The 15,438-nt window shown below is 40.8% G+C and overlaps 2 protein-coding genes across 2 annotated transcripts; both read right to left on the bottom strand.

Moving 5' to 3' along the window:
- Window positions 1-1,082: 1,082 nt before the first annotated feature.
- LOC115999475 (uncharacterized protein K02A2.6-like) lies at window positions 1,083-2,021 on the bottom strand. Its single transcript, XM_031239322.1, has one exon. It carries the CDS (start codon window positions 2,019-2,021, stop codon window positions 1,083-1,085), a length of 939 nt encoding a protein of 312 aa, XP_031095182.1.
- An 8,718-nt stretch (window positions 2,022-10,739) lies between these two features.
- On the bottom strand, window positions 10,740-11,384 carry LOC115999474. The gene has a single exon (XM_031239321.1). The coding sequence runs from the start codon at window positions 11,382-11,384 to the stop codon at window positions 10,740-10,742; it is 645 nt and encodes a 214-aa protein (XP_031095181.1).
- Between the last annotated feature and the right edge of the window lie 4,054 nt (window positions 11,385-15,438).

Genomic DNA, 15,438 nt, shown 5'->3' with positions numbered 1-15,438 from the left:
GTAAACTTGGATCCTTAAAGACCCCCGAAGAAATGCTATGAGCAAGTTGTTTGACTCCATGAAGTGCGAAGGGACTAAAAAGTAAATTATGAAGTAAGGACCTTGTGTGACCTAGTCGGCACGCCTTGAAAGCAATTTCTCGTGCAAGCACTTTAAGGAAGGAATCTCGGTGGCAAGAAATAAATAAGGAGTAGCTAAGCAAGCCAATAAAAGGCCGAATCGTCAAAAGATCTCTACCAACCGAAGTGAATCTAGAGGCTAGCTCAATCCTCGGATTTTCCTCAGTGGAGTTAGACTGTGTATTGATGAATTCACATAGAAGACTTGGCCTACCGAGCAAGTAAGCAAAGGTGCCATTGATAGCGTCAGACGCGAAGTTGAAGTTGAGAGCTGCATTCCGCTACCCCCGGATGACCAACAAGAAGAACCAATGAAGAGTGGAAAAACAAGTTGATATGTGTTCGCGCTATTGACATGCAATAATCGCAAGAAGAACACCAAGACTTGACCGAACCGCCTTACAACGAAGATTACCGATCGAGTAAATGAAGGACTCCTCGTAAGATCTGGTACGATCAAAAGAGCAAGAATTCTTAATGCTGAAGAAGGTGCACGCGTTACGTTGGCTTTAGGACTTCGATGTTTCGGAGTACAAGGAAGTAACCTCGGTTTCTAAGATCACCAATAATCATAGGCGAATCTCCACACTTTAGACCAAACATCGTCCTCGATGTTGACTTGAAATATAATGACACAAGGACGCAACACAACATGCATGTTTCCACACTTTAAAATGATAACATGAGGTTCACATTATAAATAGACGAGGGATGAGAGGTAGAAAACCTAGTAAGCATCCCACTTCCGTGCAGCTCTCAAGCGCCTGTACATGTGATCCTCTTTGTTCTCGCAACAAGTTCTGCATGTAAATCTAAAACCTACAAAATGGGGAATCACAACTTGGAGGGTTATTTGATAAAATAAAGTAAAGATAATAATAAAGCAAGGTAAATGTCGGGTTGCCTCCCGATCAGTGCTACGTTTAACGTCTTTAGCCTGGCGAGGATGATTTGATGATCTTGTTACTCAGCATCCCAAGGTTCCAGCCTGCAACATTGGACTACTCCTTGCGCATTTTCCATTCCATAGTACTTCTTCACTTGATGGCCATTAACTTTGAAACTTCCTTTATCGGGGTGCATAATCTCCAAAGTACTGTAAGGAAAAACTTTTGTAACAACATATGGCCCGGTCCATCTTGATTTAAGTTTGCCAGGAAATAGTCTTAATCTGGAATTGAATAGCAGCACCCTGTCCCCTTTGTTAAATTCTTTGTTCTTCTTGATGTGCATGTCATGATAATACTTTGATCGTTCTTTGTAAGATCTGGATGTCTCATAAGCAAGCAAATGCCATTCTTCCAACTCATTTAGTTGAAACATCCTCTCTTGTCCCGCCATAGTTAGATCTTCACTTAGCTTCTTGATGGCCCAGTACGCTTTATGTTCAATTTTTACCGGAAGGTGGCACGCTTTGCCATACACAAGTCTGTATGGAGTAGTTCCTATCGGTGTCTTGTAAGCAATTCTAAAAGCCCATAAAGCGTCGTTAAGCTTGTCAGCCCAATCCTTCCTATGTCGAGCTACTGTCTTTTCCAATATAGCCTTGATGTCTCTATTTGCATTCTCAACTTGCCCGGTAGTTTGAGGGTGGTATGGAACTCCACCCCGATGTTGTATGCCTTGCTTTTGAAGTAGTCTTCGCATTGGAACATTTCGAAAATGTGTTCCTCTATCGCTAATGACAATCCGTGGGACTCTGAACCTAGTAAATAACTTATTCAGAAATCTCGTTACGCTCCTGGCATCATTGTTTCGAAGTGCTTCCGCTTCGACCCACTTTGATACATAATCAATTGCGACTAGGATATATTTGAAACCTTTAGAGTCTGGGAAAGGTCCTGCAAAATCTAATCCCCATATATCAAAAATTTCACATGCCAATATGTAGTTCTGTGGCATCTCATTGCGCCCAGTAATGTTCCCAGTCCGTTGACATCTGTCACAATTCCTTACGTAGATTTGACATCCCGAAATATTGAGGGCCAATAGAATCCTGCTTCTAGAACTCTTCTAGCAGTTCTATTTGCCGAGTGATGGCCCATGCGGTGGCATTCTCCCAGGATTTCATGTCCTTCAGCCTCTGTTACATAGCGTCGGATTATTTGGTCAGCGCACACCTTAAAGAGGTATGGTTCGTCCCAGAAATAAAATCGAGATTCTGCTTTCAATTTCTTCCTGGCGTGTGTATCTAAGAATTCTGGTAATTCACCCCCTACGAGGTAGTTAGCTAGGTCGTCATACCAAGGTGTGAGATAGATGCCCATCAATTTCTCTTCAGGAAAATATTCATTTACATCTCAAGTCATATCTTGTCCCTCCTCATTTTCTAATCTAGACAAATGATTAGCTGCACTATTTTCAACTCCTTTCCAGGCCACAATAGTTACGTTAAATTCTTGTAATAACAAAATCCATCTACTCAGTCTTGGCTTTGCTTCGGGTTTAGACATAAGAAATCTGATAGCCGCATGATCAGTATGGATTATGACCTTTGACATTAAGAGATACGATTTGAATTTATCAAATGCAAACACTATCGCAAACAATTCCTTTTCGGTTGTGGTGTAGGCTTGTTGAGGCTTTGTCAGCATTCGACTAGCGTAGGCAATAGGTTGAAATTTCTTGTCATTCTTTTGTCCTAGCACAACTCCAACTGCAAAATTACTTGCGTCACACATTAGTTCAAAAGGTTGATCCCACTTTGGTCCTACAAGGATCGGAGTATGTACCATGGCATTCTTCAGACCTTGGAACGCTTTCATAGCTTCCTCATTCAATTCAAATACAACATCTTTTTCGAACAATCTGGTCAATGGTCTTGCAATTTTCGAGAAGTCCTTTATAAACCGTCTGTAGAATCCAACATGTCCTAAGAAACTCCTCAAGGATGTCACATTGTGCGGTGGTGGCAGGGTTTCAATGATTGTTGTTTTAACTCTGTCAACCTCGATTCCCTTTTTCAAAATTTTATGCCCGAGCACGATACCTTCCTTGACCATATAATAGCATTTTTCCCAAGATAATGCTAAGTTTATCTGTTGACACCATCCTAACACTTTTTCTAGATTTCTGAGGCACTCTTCGAAAGTTTCTCCAAAAATTGTGAAGTCATCCATGAATACCTCCATAAAATCACTGATGAAATCTTGAAAAATAGCCAACATGCAACACATGAAGGTAGCCGGTGCGTTACAGAGACCGAATGGCATCCTCCTGTAGGCGAACGTACCAAAAGGACAAGTGAATGTTGTTTTCTCTTGATCCTCCAAAGCTACTAGGATTTGGAAATATCCGCTCATTCCGTCCAAGAAACAATAGTAGCCAAATCCGCTCACTTTCTCAATCATCTGATCTATAAAGGGTAGAGGGAAATGGTCTTTACGAGTGGCTTCGTTGAGCTTGTAATACCTCGAAATATTTTCTTCAAAAAAAAAAAAGGGGGGAGGTTTAAATTTTTTTTTATTCTAAGGCATTGGCATGCTCAAGTTATGATTCATAGATATTCAGAATAATTTTTGCTAGTTAAAATAGTTGTTAATAAGCTGCGATCGTACGTACCGGTCACGAACCGTAAAATATTTAGGAGCTGGTGTTCGGACCCGTTTGTCCTAGGAAATGGATTATTAGACACCATATTATTATTCTTGAATTTCCTATTTAATTAAATTAGCCCATAGCAGCGAAAATTTATTTTGATCGTAGCATCGCTAAATTTCGCGGTGTACCGAACCTAGCCCAATTTTAAGTTTCAGTCTGGGATAAATTTTTGGTTTCAAAAATTACTTGATTTAAATTAGTTTCTACCAAGAATTCATCTGTTTTAATCCCTATCAGTCTAGCTAAGATATTTTTTAAGATCCCACCATAAGTAAGTGACACTTGTCACAAAATTTTACCACATGTTATGGAGACTAGTCAACCAAGTGGGATTAAGGTTATAAAGCTATTTTTTTCCCCATTTCCCCTCATTTGGCCGAAAAACACAAGGAGAAGAGAGAGAGTGAGATCATCATCTTCCTCCATTAAAGCTCTACTTCCATAGCCAAAAATTCCTTCTCAAGTCTCAAGCTTTTCGGTAAAACTTTAATTTTATTCGGTAGAAAGCTTTATTTTCCTTCCTAGACCTTGAATCTAAGCTTAGTTTCTTAATATTTGTTGTTATGATGTTAATTTTTCTCCTAGGGTTTTGAGTAAAAATTGGGGAAAAGGTCCAAGACTTGCTTCTACGGTGTTAGTAAACTTTCTCGAGGTAAGGAATCCCTTAAGTAGGTTAAGGTCACTTGAAATTGGATAATTGATTGTTTGGTTGGAATATGATGAGATTTAGGTGGAAATCTTGTGTACATGATTGTATGTATAATATATATGAAATTGTATTTGGCATAATATATAGGAATAAATTGTTGTGTTGAGGAGATGTGGTAGTTAATATGCCTAAATATCTAAATTGGAGATGCTAGGTGTATTATATGATATATGTATGTACGTATAAGTATGGTATATATATATATATATATATATATATATATATATATGTATATACGTGTGATGTATGTATATGTAAAATCGTGTATATGTGCGTATATGGGTATAAATACATGCCTAATGAGTATGTATGTATAATTAAAATAAAAAGTTGTATTATGTATATATACATATATGTGATAGATATGTAACCTTGTATACCTATACGTATGAGTATTGTGGAAATTATACTATGAATATGAGTAGTATGTGAACTTTTATGTGAGTATGCCTAAATTGGGTGAGGCGTTATGTTGATTGCCTATATACATATATGAAGTATTATGTACATATGTGATGTGATAATGAAATAATGTGGGATAGTTACACTTTATTACCCCGGTGTATGGTAATTAGTGTACTATTAAAATGTTTTGAGAAATAAAACTTTTGGACAAAGTTAAGAGTGTTGAATGTTTTCAAGTTGGAACTTGGTTTTGTGGAATATGTCCAAAAATAAATTTTTGACTCAAGAAAGATGAGGAAGAAGGGAAATTGTTTTCAAACCCTTAGTTTCTAGTAAAGTTGAGGAAGACCTTGATTAGCCTTCGGGTGGCTTAAAGTGCCCTTTGCCCAAGGTTGTTTATATTTAGTATGATCATTCATACGAAAGGAGCGAAGTCTATTCGCCGGGACTATATAACTCGTTTGGATGAGGTATTCCTGCGGGGTGTGCACACTTAAAGTATAGTTACTCTAGAAAGTCCGGGTAGGTGTCGTTTCTATGGACCTAGTAGGGCCAGCTAGGGATCATTTTAACGAACCTTACATCTAGGGGATCAGTGTTAGACCGGGTGATGACCATTGAACCCGAGTTCGATGATCCAAGTGGTCAAGAGAGGGAGTCAAGAGAATACTCCAAAGACCTCACGCTTTCTACAAAGAAACTAAGTGGAGAATTTCGTATGAAAATGTAGTTACTCTGTAGCTACGCTAAAGAGAGATGTGATGATTGTTTTAGCAAGAAAGGGTGTTGAACCCTCTTTGAGAAAAACTTAGTGGAATTTCCCTATGAGGAAGCTTTTCAAGTACAGAGTGGTGATTTAAATGCGAAGTTCATAAAATCTTTTCACTACTTGCTTACATGTTTAAATGTTTAGTGATGCGTTGAGTAATGTGTTTCTTGTTAAGCAATCCCTTATCCAAAGATTTTCTATTGTTGTTCCATTCTTGATTATTACTTGCGAGAACTATACTTGATAACCTATTTGCAGGTTAAGTGTCAATGAGGAGAATGGTAATAAAGGTTTTGTTTAAATATACATGTTTTGCAAACCTTTATTTAATTTTGGGTGACCCATGGATCCCTTACTTAGCCGTCGTGCTAACTACACTTCAATGTGTTTTTATTTAACAGATGTCATCTAGTGTGGGCTCCTGGAGCCCGATGAGCTTAGGGAGCTCATCTGAGTTTACTTTCCCGATTATGGACTATGATGACTACTCACAGTTTTTGATAGGCGAAGACCCCTATGTTCCTGGCTACGTTCCTGATCCACCTGCTCCTCCTTCTCCGCAGTATAGCCCTCCCCCAGCTTATCCATCTAGACCCTCTCGCATTCCGGTTCGCAACTTGCAGCCGACTTTTCTAGATGATGCCCAAGCTAGGCATGTGTTTTATCCCATAGAGGTGTTAGAGGGAAGTGATCTCCTAGAGTTCGTCGTCTTCTATCCCTATCCGTGGGACCCCAGTCCTTCGGAGTATTGGGATGAGTGGTCTATGGTGATCACTCCTTGCTACTTTCTGGACCATCTCACCTAGTTTGCGGGTGAGTGGCATCTAGTATGGGGAACATACTCCGGACCGGTGTACCGCCGCTTGGAGTAGATGGTTGGTTGGGAAGGTTTTGGAAGGACCTATTTTGTGTAAATATTTTTTGTAGCCATAGTAAACTTAGTTGGCTAGTAAGTTTGTAAGTAACTTAAATCTTGGTGTTTTGGGATCCTAGTGGTCAACTCTGGTATATAGATATTCGTAGCTGATCTAGCTACTTTTGTTTCTTTCTGCTGAAGTGAATATATGGTTATGTCAAGTAGAAAGTGTGTGTGTGTGTTAAGCAGTTTTCTTCTTTAGCCTGTGCATCTAGAGTGGACTCTACCGAGGTCGGTCAGGGTTCAGTCTAGATGTGGCGGTAACTACTCCGGATGTACGGTATAGCCGGGTCGGGGTGTTACAGAGCTTCCAGTAATCGATGCAGACTCTCCATCCATTTATTTTTCTAGTAGGGATCAATTCCTTGTTTTCGTTTTCGGTGACCGTGATTCCTCCTTTCTTGGGCACTACATGAGTTGGACTAACCCAAGTACTGTCCGAAATAGGGTAAATCATCCCGATGTCCATAAGTTTGATCACCTCGTTCTTCACAACCTCAAATGTGTTCGGATTAAGTCGTCTCTGCGGCTGTGCTATAGGTTTCGAACCCTCTTCCAATAGAATTTTATGCGTGCAAATGGCCGTGTTAATTCCCTTCAAATCAGTCATCCTCCACCCGATTGCTTCCTTGTTTTTCTTTAATGTTGCTATCAGTTGTTCCTTTTGTTTATCCGAAAGATCTGTTGCAATAACAACTGGCAACTCTTTCCCTGATCCTAGGTAAGCATACTCAAGGTGTGTAGGTAATTGTTTCAGTTCACCTTCTTGTATTATCTCATCCTCCTCCTTTCTTTGCTTACTTTCATCATCTAATTCCCTCTCAAATTCATCAAATTCATCCCCATCTTCTCCACCCATATCCTCCGAAACTTCACCAACACAATTCATATTTTCAACGAATTTAGAGTCACAAGCATTATCAATCAAGTTAAAACGATCAACCCCTCGGTGTAAAGCAATATGTAAAGTGTTTAGCTCATGCTCAAAAGTGTTTTCATTACAATCTCTTGCACGTGTGGGACATTCCCAATTAAAATTGTGCCGTTTGGCTTGGGGCAGCTCATATAGATAGTCAATTTCGTCATGCACATAGTCGACGAAGAAGCATTCGTCCCCGTCGAGGGGATATTTCATTATTTTGGTTACGTCAAAGCTGGCAGACTCGTCACGCACTCGAATAACAAGTTTGCCTTCCCCTACGTCTATCAAAGCTCTAGCGGTTGCTAAAAAGGGTCTACCCAAGATGAGAGGGATCTCCACATCCGGGTCCATATCTAGGATCACAAAATCTACTGGAAAAATGAATTTATCGACTCGGACCAACACTGTAACACCCCGTAAAATTTGTTCAAACCTTGAGACCGGTAATCGTTTCCACCGGGTGATTTATTTGATTTAATTGGGCTTAGTCTTTCCAATTTATATATATATATAATTCTTGAACTCGGAATTAATTATTTTATTCAAAAGGCCCAATTCTTGATTTAATTCTTGTAAGGGATTTATTTAAATTGGATCCTTACAATTTTTATAAGTAAGAATATGTGTATAATGGCCCAATATATATATATATATATATATATATATATATATATATATTCAATTCTTGAATGATTAATTTCCTACAACTAGTAATATACTACATAATGTGAGACCCATTTCTTTTTATAAGGGCCCATTATTTCATGTCTTACCCTAGTTGATACATACATAATATATGTAATGATCTTTCTCTACTAATATAAAAGCCTTGTACTTCCAACCCTATTTCCCTTTTCATCCTCCTGCAAATACATCTCATCCTATTCTTTCCACTTCTAAAGAACCCTAAGTAAATCCTACACTTTCTTCTTCAAGATCCAAGATCAAGTTTGCTCTTTTAGGATTGATAAGGCTTGGGTAAGTGTTTATCTTTAGGAATATTCCTTGCATCATGTTGTTTTCATAATCTTTATACAAGTTCTTATGTTGTTCTTTTGGGGATCTTTTGGGAAAAGATGATCAAGGTGGAGGTGAAGCTTTGTAGGGAGTTTTGAGGGTTCTTGGTTGAAGTGTGCTCCAAAGAGGTAACCATCATGTCTCACAAAATCTATTTTACACTCTCAATCTATGATATTATTTGGTGTATGGGAATCCTGAGAAATTCTTTGCTGCTTAGCCTATTTGTTGTTGTCTGTGAAGTCATTTTGATGGATTATGAACTTGTGTTCTTGATCCTTTGCATATAGATGTTTATGGATGTTTATTGGTATGGATTCCTTGTTTATTTGGCTTCTGCAGTTGTAATCTGAGTAATTTGAGCCTATCCTTATATTCTGGGAATGAACTTTGCGTATTCTGTCTGTTCTGGTCTGGGAATGGTTTGGAGTTGCTCTTGCGGTGAGGTTAGGTGGTATAATGTGTCCCGCCTAAGTGGTCCACATGAACAACATGGGAATGGAGTGATGGAGGATGGCGATCCGCTGGGCAGCCCCGCCCCTTCTGGCGGAAGAGGGCGGCGGACCAAGGTGATCCGCCGGGGAGTGCCGCCAGTTGAGGCGGAGGTGTGTGGCGGAGCAGGTGGTTCTGCCAGGGTGTTCCGTTGGTTCCTCTGGACTTCTGTTTCCAGTAGCTATTTTGTTGTTCTGTTGCCTTGTTGTTCCACCCTTGTTTCTGGAACTTGTTGGGATATTATGCTGAGTATTTTTCCTTGGTTCTTGAGCACTTAATCATGTCTCTTGATTCATTATCTTGATGTATTGGTTGGCTGAATCCTTGGTTATTTTTCCTGAGTGTTTGTTGTGTTCATAATCTGAGATGAACACTGTGAGTGTTTTGTTCTTGGGATGAGTTTGAGGTTGGATATGGAGTGGTGGATCTTTGAGTATCTCTTGGGCTGTTTGAGGATGAACTAACTGTGGAACTAACTTTGGACTTTCGGTCCCTGTGATTGGGTTTTTACCCCTGTGATTGGACTTCGGTCCCTGTGATTGGGTTTTTACCCCTGTGATTGGGCTTTTGCCCCTGTGATTGGACTTCGGTCCTTGTGATTGGGTTTTTACCCCTGTGTACCTAACTTCTAACTTTCCGGCTTGGTGTTTAGTGTGGAGAATTGGTACTTGGATTGGAAGTTGAGGTTTTGGTGTTTATCCTTGGGTTGAGGTCTGTTTGGTTCTTTGTTGACTCTTGAGTTGTATGGTATCTTGTTGATTATTGGTTATTCTTTGATATATCGCCGTTTGGTTGTTTCTTATGAGTATTCGGTTGAGTTGTGATTCGGTGTGACGTTGGTATTGATGAGAAGTCTTGGTTTATACATTCATTCAACGTGTTGTTGTTAAGTATCTGATTTAAACGTGAACAGTTCGTTGGTGTGTATATTCTATATGGGTGCGTAAACCTATTTACAAACTTACTCTATATCTATACTTCCTTGCGGGTGTGAATGGTGGTTGCTTAGCAGTCTTTTGCTAATGGTTTCTTGTATGTTTTCCAGGTATGCAATAAGTCTAAGCGTGAGCGCGATAGAGATATATCCGTATGAGCCGGCTTAGACTAGTTTGTTATGTTCTTAGACTTATGTTTTGGGCCTGTGCGCCAATATGAGATTCTATATACTCTTGTTTTAGATCTTGGATGTTTTGGATATGTTTGAGGATTTATATACTATTTGGTTTCAGTTTTTGGTTAGCCTGTGCATCTAGACCGTGTTTTCTTACCTAGATGTGGCATGATACCCCTTAGGTTATAAATCGCTTCCGCTATGTTATGTTGGTAGTTGAGATAGGCAGCTTTGCGTTAAGCTATGTTATGTTGGTAGTTGAGATAGGCAGCTTTGCGTTAAAGTTTTAGATGTTGGTAGTTGAGATAGGCAGCTTTGCGTTAAAGTTTTAGCTATCTCAAGTTGAGATAGGCAGCTTTGCGTTAAAGTTTTAGCTATCTCAGCTTGTGATAGGCAGCTTTGCGTTAAAGTTTTAGCTATCTCAGCTTGTGAAAAGTTGGGGTGTCACAAACACGTCTTCCACGATACCTCTGGGGTATTTGGTGGATCGGTCTGCTAATTGAATACACATGCGGGTAGGCTTAAGAGTTCCTAAATTCAATTTTCGATACAACGCAAATGGCATCAGATTAATGCTAGCTCCTAGATCTTCCAAGGCTCTATTGAAGGTTGCCCCCCCCCCCTATATTACACGGGATAGTGAAACTTCTCGGAAATGGCATCAGATTAATGCTAGCTCCTAGATCTTCCAAGGCTCTATTGAAGGTTGCCCCCCCCCCCCTATATTACACGGGATAGTGAAACTTCTCGGATCTTTTAACTTCCGGGGCACACTTTTGTGTAATATAGCCGAGCATTCTTTTCCTAGTACAACAGTAGCAGATTTGGCTAGCTTTCTCTTATTAGATAGAAGGTCCTTAAGAAATTTAGCATACCTCGACATTTTTCCTAATGCATCAATAAATGGCATGTCGATGTGTAGTTGGCGTAGCATTTGCAAGAACTTATCGTACTTGGCGTTATCAATGTTAGTGCGAAATCTTTGAGGAAATGGAAGCTTTGCTTTCGGCACGGGTGGTAGCTCCTGCATGATTTCTTTCCCTTTTCGAGAAGGTTGCGGTTGTGAGTCTTCCCTTCCGATTTCTTTTTCGACTTGCCTTGTGTTGAAAGTTTCATTATCTTCCATCCTTGATTCTTCCGCTTGGACAGGTTGCGGTGGTGGTGGAACAACTTTTGGAAGTGCTCTCCCACTCCTAAGTGTGACAGCATTCACATCTGTCTCTCCTTGAACTTGGATCATTTCCATGATCTTTGCTAGTGTGTTCTCAACAGTCTGGAGCGGTGAGAGTGCTTCGTGGCGAAGCTCTTGAATTTTTCCCAGCATCTCCTTGGTGATAGTCTCATTAAGTTTAGCATTCTCCTCCCTCGTCTCACGTATAAAATCATTTAGGCGTTGTTCGAGGGTGATTTGGTTGTCTTTAGGTGAAAGAGGCTGATGTTGTGGTATTGCGGTGAGATGTGGATGTAGGTGGTAAAACGAAGAGTCAAGACTCCCCGAGTGTCGTGTCTCTCGAGGATGACAAATTGGAACGAATTAGTGTTGGCCTTTAGGAGGTTGAAAAGAAAGAGTTACGGGATTTGCTAAGATTGGATGTCATTGGTAAGAGAGGGGAAGGTTGATAATGGTTGTGATAAAAATAAATGGAAAGACGGAGATCGGGGCCTTAGGCTTCTCTATGTGGACTATCTTTGTTTGGTTTCGTGAGCTAGAGATGTGGAATAGACTAGGGAGTTCGTGGCACTTTACCAAGTGGCGTCACACTTTGGACTCCCACATCCTCATTCGGTTGGGGCATTTCATCGAACACCTTGTCTACCACTCATCTCGGACCTCGTCCTTTCGGACTAAGGGCGGAGATGTGGGTGAGTTGGACTCGTGAGTGGCCGCTATCGCGCACACACTCACTTTCACTGGGTTTGCTACCTAAAGTGGCCACACTTAGGCACAAAGCATCAATAAACATCATCCACACAAATTCATCATCCAACAATCAAAAACCTTTCATTTAATCTAGCAATTTATATCAAGCATCCACATAGATTAACCTTGGGGCCACCAATCCCCTTTCTAATCGACTCTAACATTCTAAAGAAACAAGAAAAAGATATGAAATCTCAAAGAAGCAAATATTAGATTAAGAGTTGGATAGAATAGTTACCATCCTCAAGAGGGGAGTCTTTTACACTTTGTCTTTGAAATTCCAATCTTCCTCCTTGCCCTTGAAGCTAATCTAATCTAGGAGAAGAGGAATTTCCCCCAAAAGGGGAGGAAAACCCTAAGAGACCTAATCTATGCTATTGTATGTTAAAATCTGCTAAGGTATGCTGCCTAGGGCTTGGGATAATGAGCCTTATATAGTGGGAACAAAATAGGGGCAAAATAGACATTTTTCCCGAAGCTGATTTTTAGGGTGTCTGGCTCGACGCGTCGAGCCCTCAAGGAATTCCTGATAAATTGTTACGGCACACTCTCGACGCGTCGAGCCTTGAGGCTTCGACGACTACCGCCACGCGTGTTGGAGGGCGTGGGGAGCTACTGGAATGATTCCACATCCACCCACACGCGTGTGAGGCTGCGTGGGAGGCTCCTGCTTCATGGTTTCTTCATTTTTTGCTCAGTTTTGGCCTTAAGTCCTCCGTTTGGCTATAGAATACCTTAAAAACATCTTCCATGATCGTGTTAGTGGTTTTTGGTCACATCTGAGTCTTAATGCATGAAATTCATATAAAATGGGTAATAAACCATACAATTCTAGCCCGTAAATGGCCCTTAAAACAGACTATTCTTGGTGCTTATCAAAGGCTGATCTAGAGAAGTAGAGGAATAGGTATAATTTTCTGCTCTGTCCACGTCTGCCCACACGCGTGTGGACGAGCGTGGATGGCTACTGGAATCATTTCACATTTCCCACACGCGTGTTGCTCGCGTGGATTGGCCACTGTTCACGAAATCTTCAGAATTTGGATTTTTTTGCTCGTCGGGGTGTATTGGAGGGTAATATGGATGCATCTCATAGGTAGAATATCGGGATGGGTGATAATGTTGGGCTGCATAAGCTTGTTCATGATAGTAGGCCGACGGTGGATGTGTACGATATTGGACAGGTGGTGGGTATGGAAAAGGATATTGGTGATAATAATGTGGGGGTGGATATGATGGATGTGGTGGTGAGGGATAGTAGGGATTCCTTCCGTATGGTGAATAACTATGGTACGCTCGATCATCAGGTGGAGGTGCATCCATGGTTACGTCGCAGAGGACCTACAATCAAGTTTTTAGACAAAGAATCGGAGCACAAGAGGTAGCTCCTTTCGCAAATTAGCTCAAACAGTGCGCGGTTGGGTGTGAAAGTGTAGAAAGCAATAAAACAAAACAAGAGATAAGGAATTAAACAAGTTATCTAAACGATTCAAAATAGTAAAACTTTAAATTTCACCGTTTGCCATCCCCGACAACGGCGCCATTTTGAAGAAGCAGTTATATGTGGTGAGGTGTAGATGATATGGAGTGTGATAAAACGAAGAGTCTTGAACTCCCCGAGTGTCGTGTCTCACATGGATGGCAAATTGGAGAACGTAGGTTTCCTATCTTTTATGGTTTAGATAACACTAAAGATGAAAATATAGAGATTGATAAAGTAAGGTAGTGAGAGTGCAAAGGTTTGATAGATTTAAGAAGTAAATGTGAATAAAAGGCGGATGGGGGCTAGAATGTCGTTGAGATTGGTTCAAAGCATACGTGAGAGATTTGATTTCCCTTGAGATATGATTGAAGGAGCTTGGAACACTGTCCTGAGTGGCGTCACACTAAAGCTCCCAATCTTTAGTCGGTTGGGGAATTTTGTCAAACACTTTGTCTACAAGTTCCCTCCGGATCTCATTTTCTCAACCCCCCCCCCCTTCTAGACTCACATCTTATCAATCGGGACCAACAAGTGGTATCAGAACCTGTTACCTTGAACGGTGAACACTCTGTGTATACTGCCTGGTGATCTCTTTTTAAAGCTTAAAAATATTTTCCACACTCTACACTCATGTCGAAAATGGAACATCATAAGCATTTTCTCATGTTTAACCTGGATAAGTTTGATGATTGGAAAGTGCGCATGCAGGCTCATCTGTCTGCAATCCACGATGCGATGTGGGATGTGATAACCAGTGGGCCTATTCAAATTTTAGAAGTTAATCCAAATCGAGCTGCTGAAGGTCCAACTGCACCTGAAATGAGACCCAAGGAGAAGTCCTTGCTAACAACCGAGGAGAGGACTCGTGCAAACCTTGATAACATTGCCAAAAATATCCTCTACAAAGCTCTACATGAGTCACTATTCGCTCGAGTGAGAAAGTGCAAATCTGCAAAGGAAATCTGGGATACCCTCATGCAGATTGGTGAAGGCGATGAACAGGAGAAGGAAAACAAACTGCCTATCGCCATGAAAAAATTCGAAGACTTCAAACTTGAAGCAAAAGAGTCCATATCTAACATGGAGGCACGATTTATGAAGTTGTTAACCGACATCGGAAATCTTGATGACAAAAAACTCACACAGAAGAAGATAAACTTGAAGATCCTCCGAGGACTATCGAATAGTTGGGAGATGAAAGTCATCGCGATGCGTAACCACCAAGATCTTAAAACAACGAGTACTACTCAAATCTTCAGTGACTTGAAAGCATACGAGTTTGAGAAAGAAGCACTGATAGAGGAGTGAAGGATGTAATTTAGTGGGAGGTGAATGTGAAGGTGAAGTGATAAAACGAAGAGTCAAGACTCCCCGAGTGTCGTGTCTCTCAAGGATGGCGAATGGGAACCGAATTTAGTGTGTTGGCATCTAAGAGGTTGAAGGAAAAGAGTTGCGGGACTTGCTAAGGGGTGGATTCATTTGTAAGAGAGGGAAAGGTCGATAGTGGTAGAGTGAAACAAATAAAAGAAAAGTAAAGTAAAGTGGAGATTGGGGCTTTAGGCTTCTCTATGTGGTCTATCTTTGGATGGTTTTGCGAGTGCGAGATGTGGAATAGACAAGGGAGTTTGTGGCACTTTACCAAGTGGCGTCACACTTTGGACTCCCACATCCTCATTCGGTTGGGGCATTTCATCGAACACTTTGTCTACCACTCCTCTCGGATCTTGTCCTTTCGGACTAAGAGCGGAGATGTGGGTGAGTTAGACTCGTGAGTGGCCGCTATCACGCACACACTCACTTCCATTGGGTTTGCTACCTAATGTGGCCACAAAAGGCACAAAGCTTGAAGAACATCATCCACACAAGTTCAACATCCAACAACAAAGCAACTCACAATTCAAAACAATAATATTAAACGTCCACATAGATCTACCTTGGGGCCACCAATCCCCTATCTAATCTACTCTATCATGC

This window comes from Ipomoea triloba, chromosome 12 (genome assembly GCF_003576645.1).
Source record: "Ipomoea triloba cultivar NCNSP0323 chromosome 12, ASM357664v1".
Taxonomy (NCBI): Eukaryota; Viridiplantae; Streptophyta; class Magnoliopsida; order Solanales; family Convolvulaceae; genus Ipomoea; species Ipomoea triloba.
This window is presented reverse-complemented; position numbering and strand designations above follow the sequence as displayed.

Coding starts and splice junctions, on each gene's coding strand:
- LOC115999475 (XM_031239322.1), bottom strand. CDS start 2,021: ATGCCACAGAACTACATATTGGCATGTGAAATTTTTGATATATGGGGA.
- LOC115999474 (XM_031239321.1), bottom strand. CDS start 11,384: ATGCTGGGAAAAATTCAAGAGCTTCGCCACGAAGCACTCTCACCGCTC.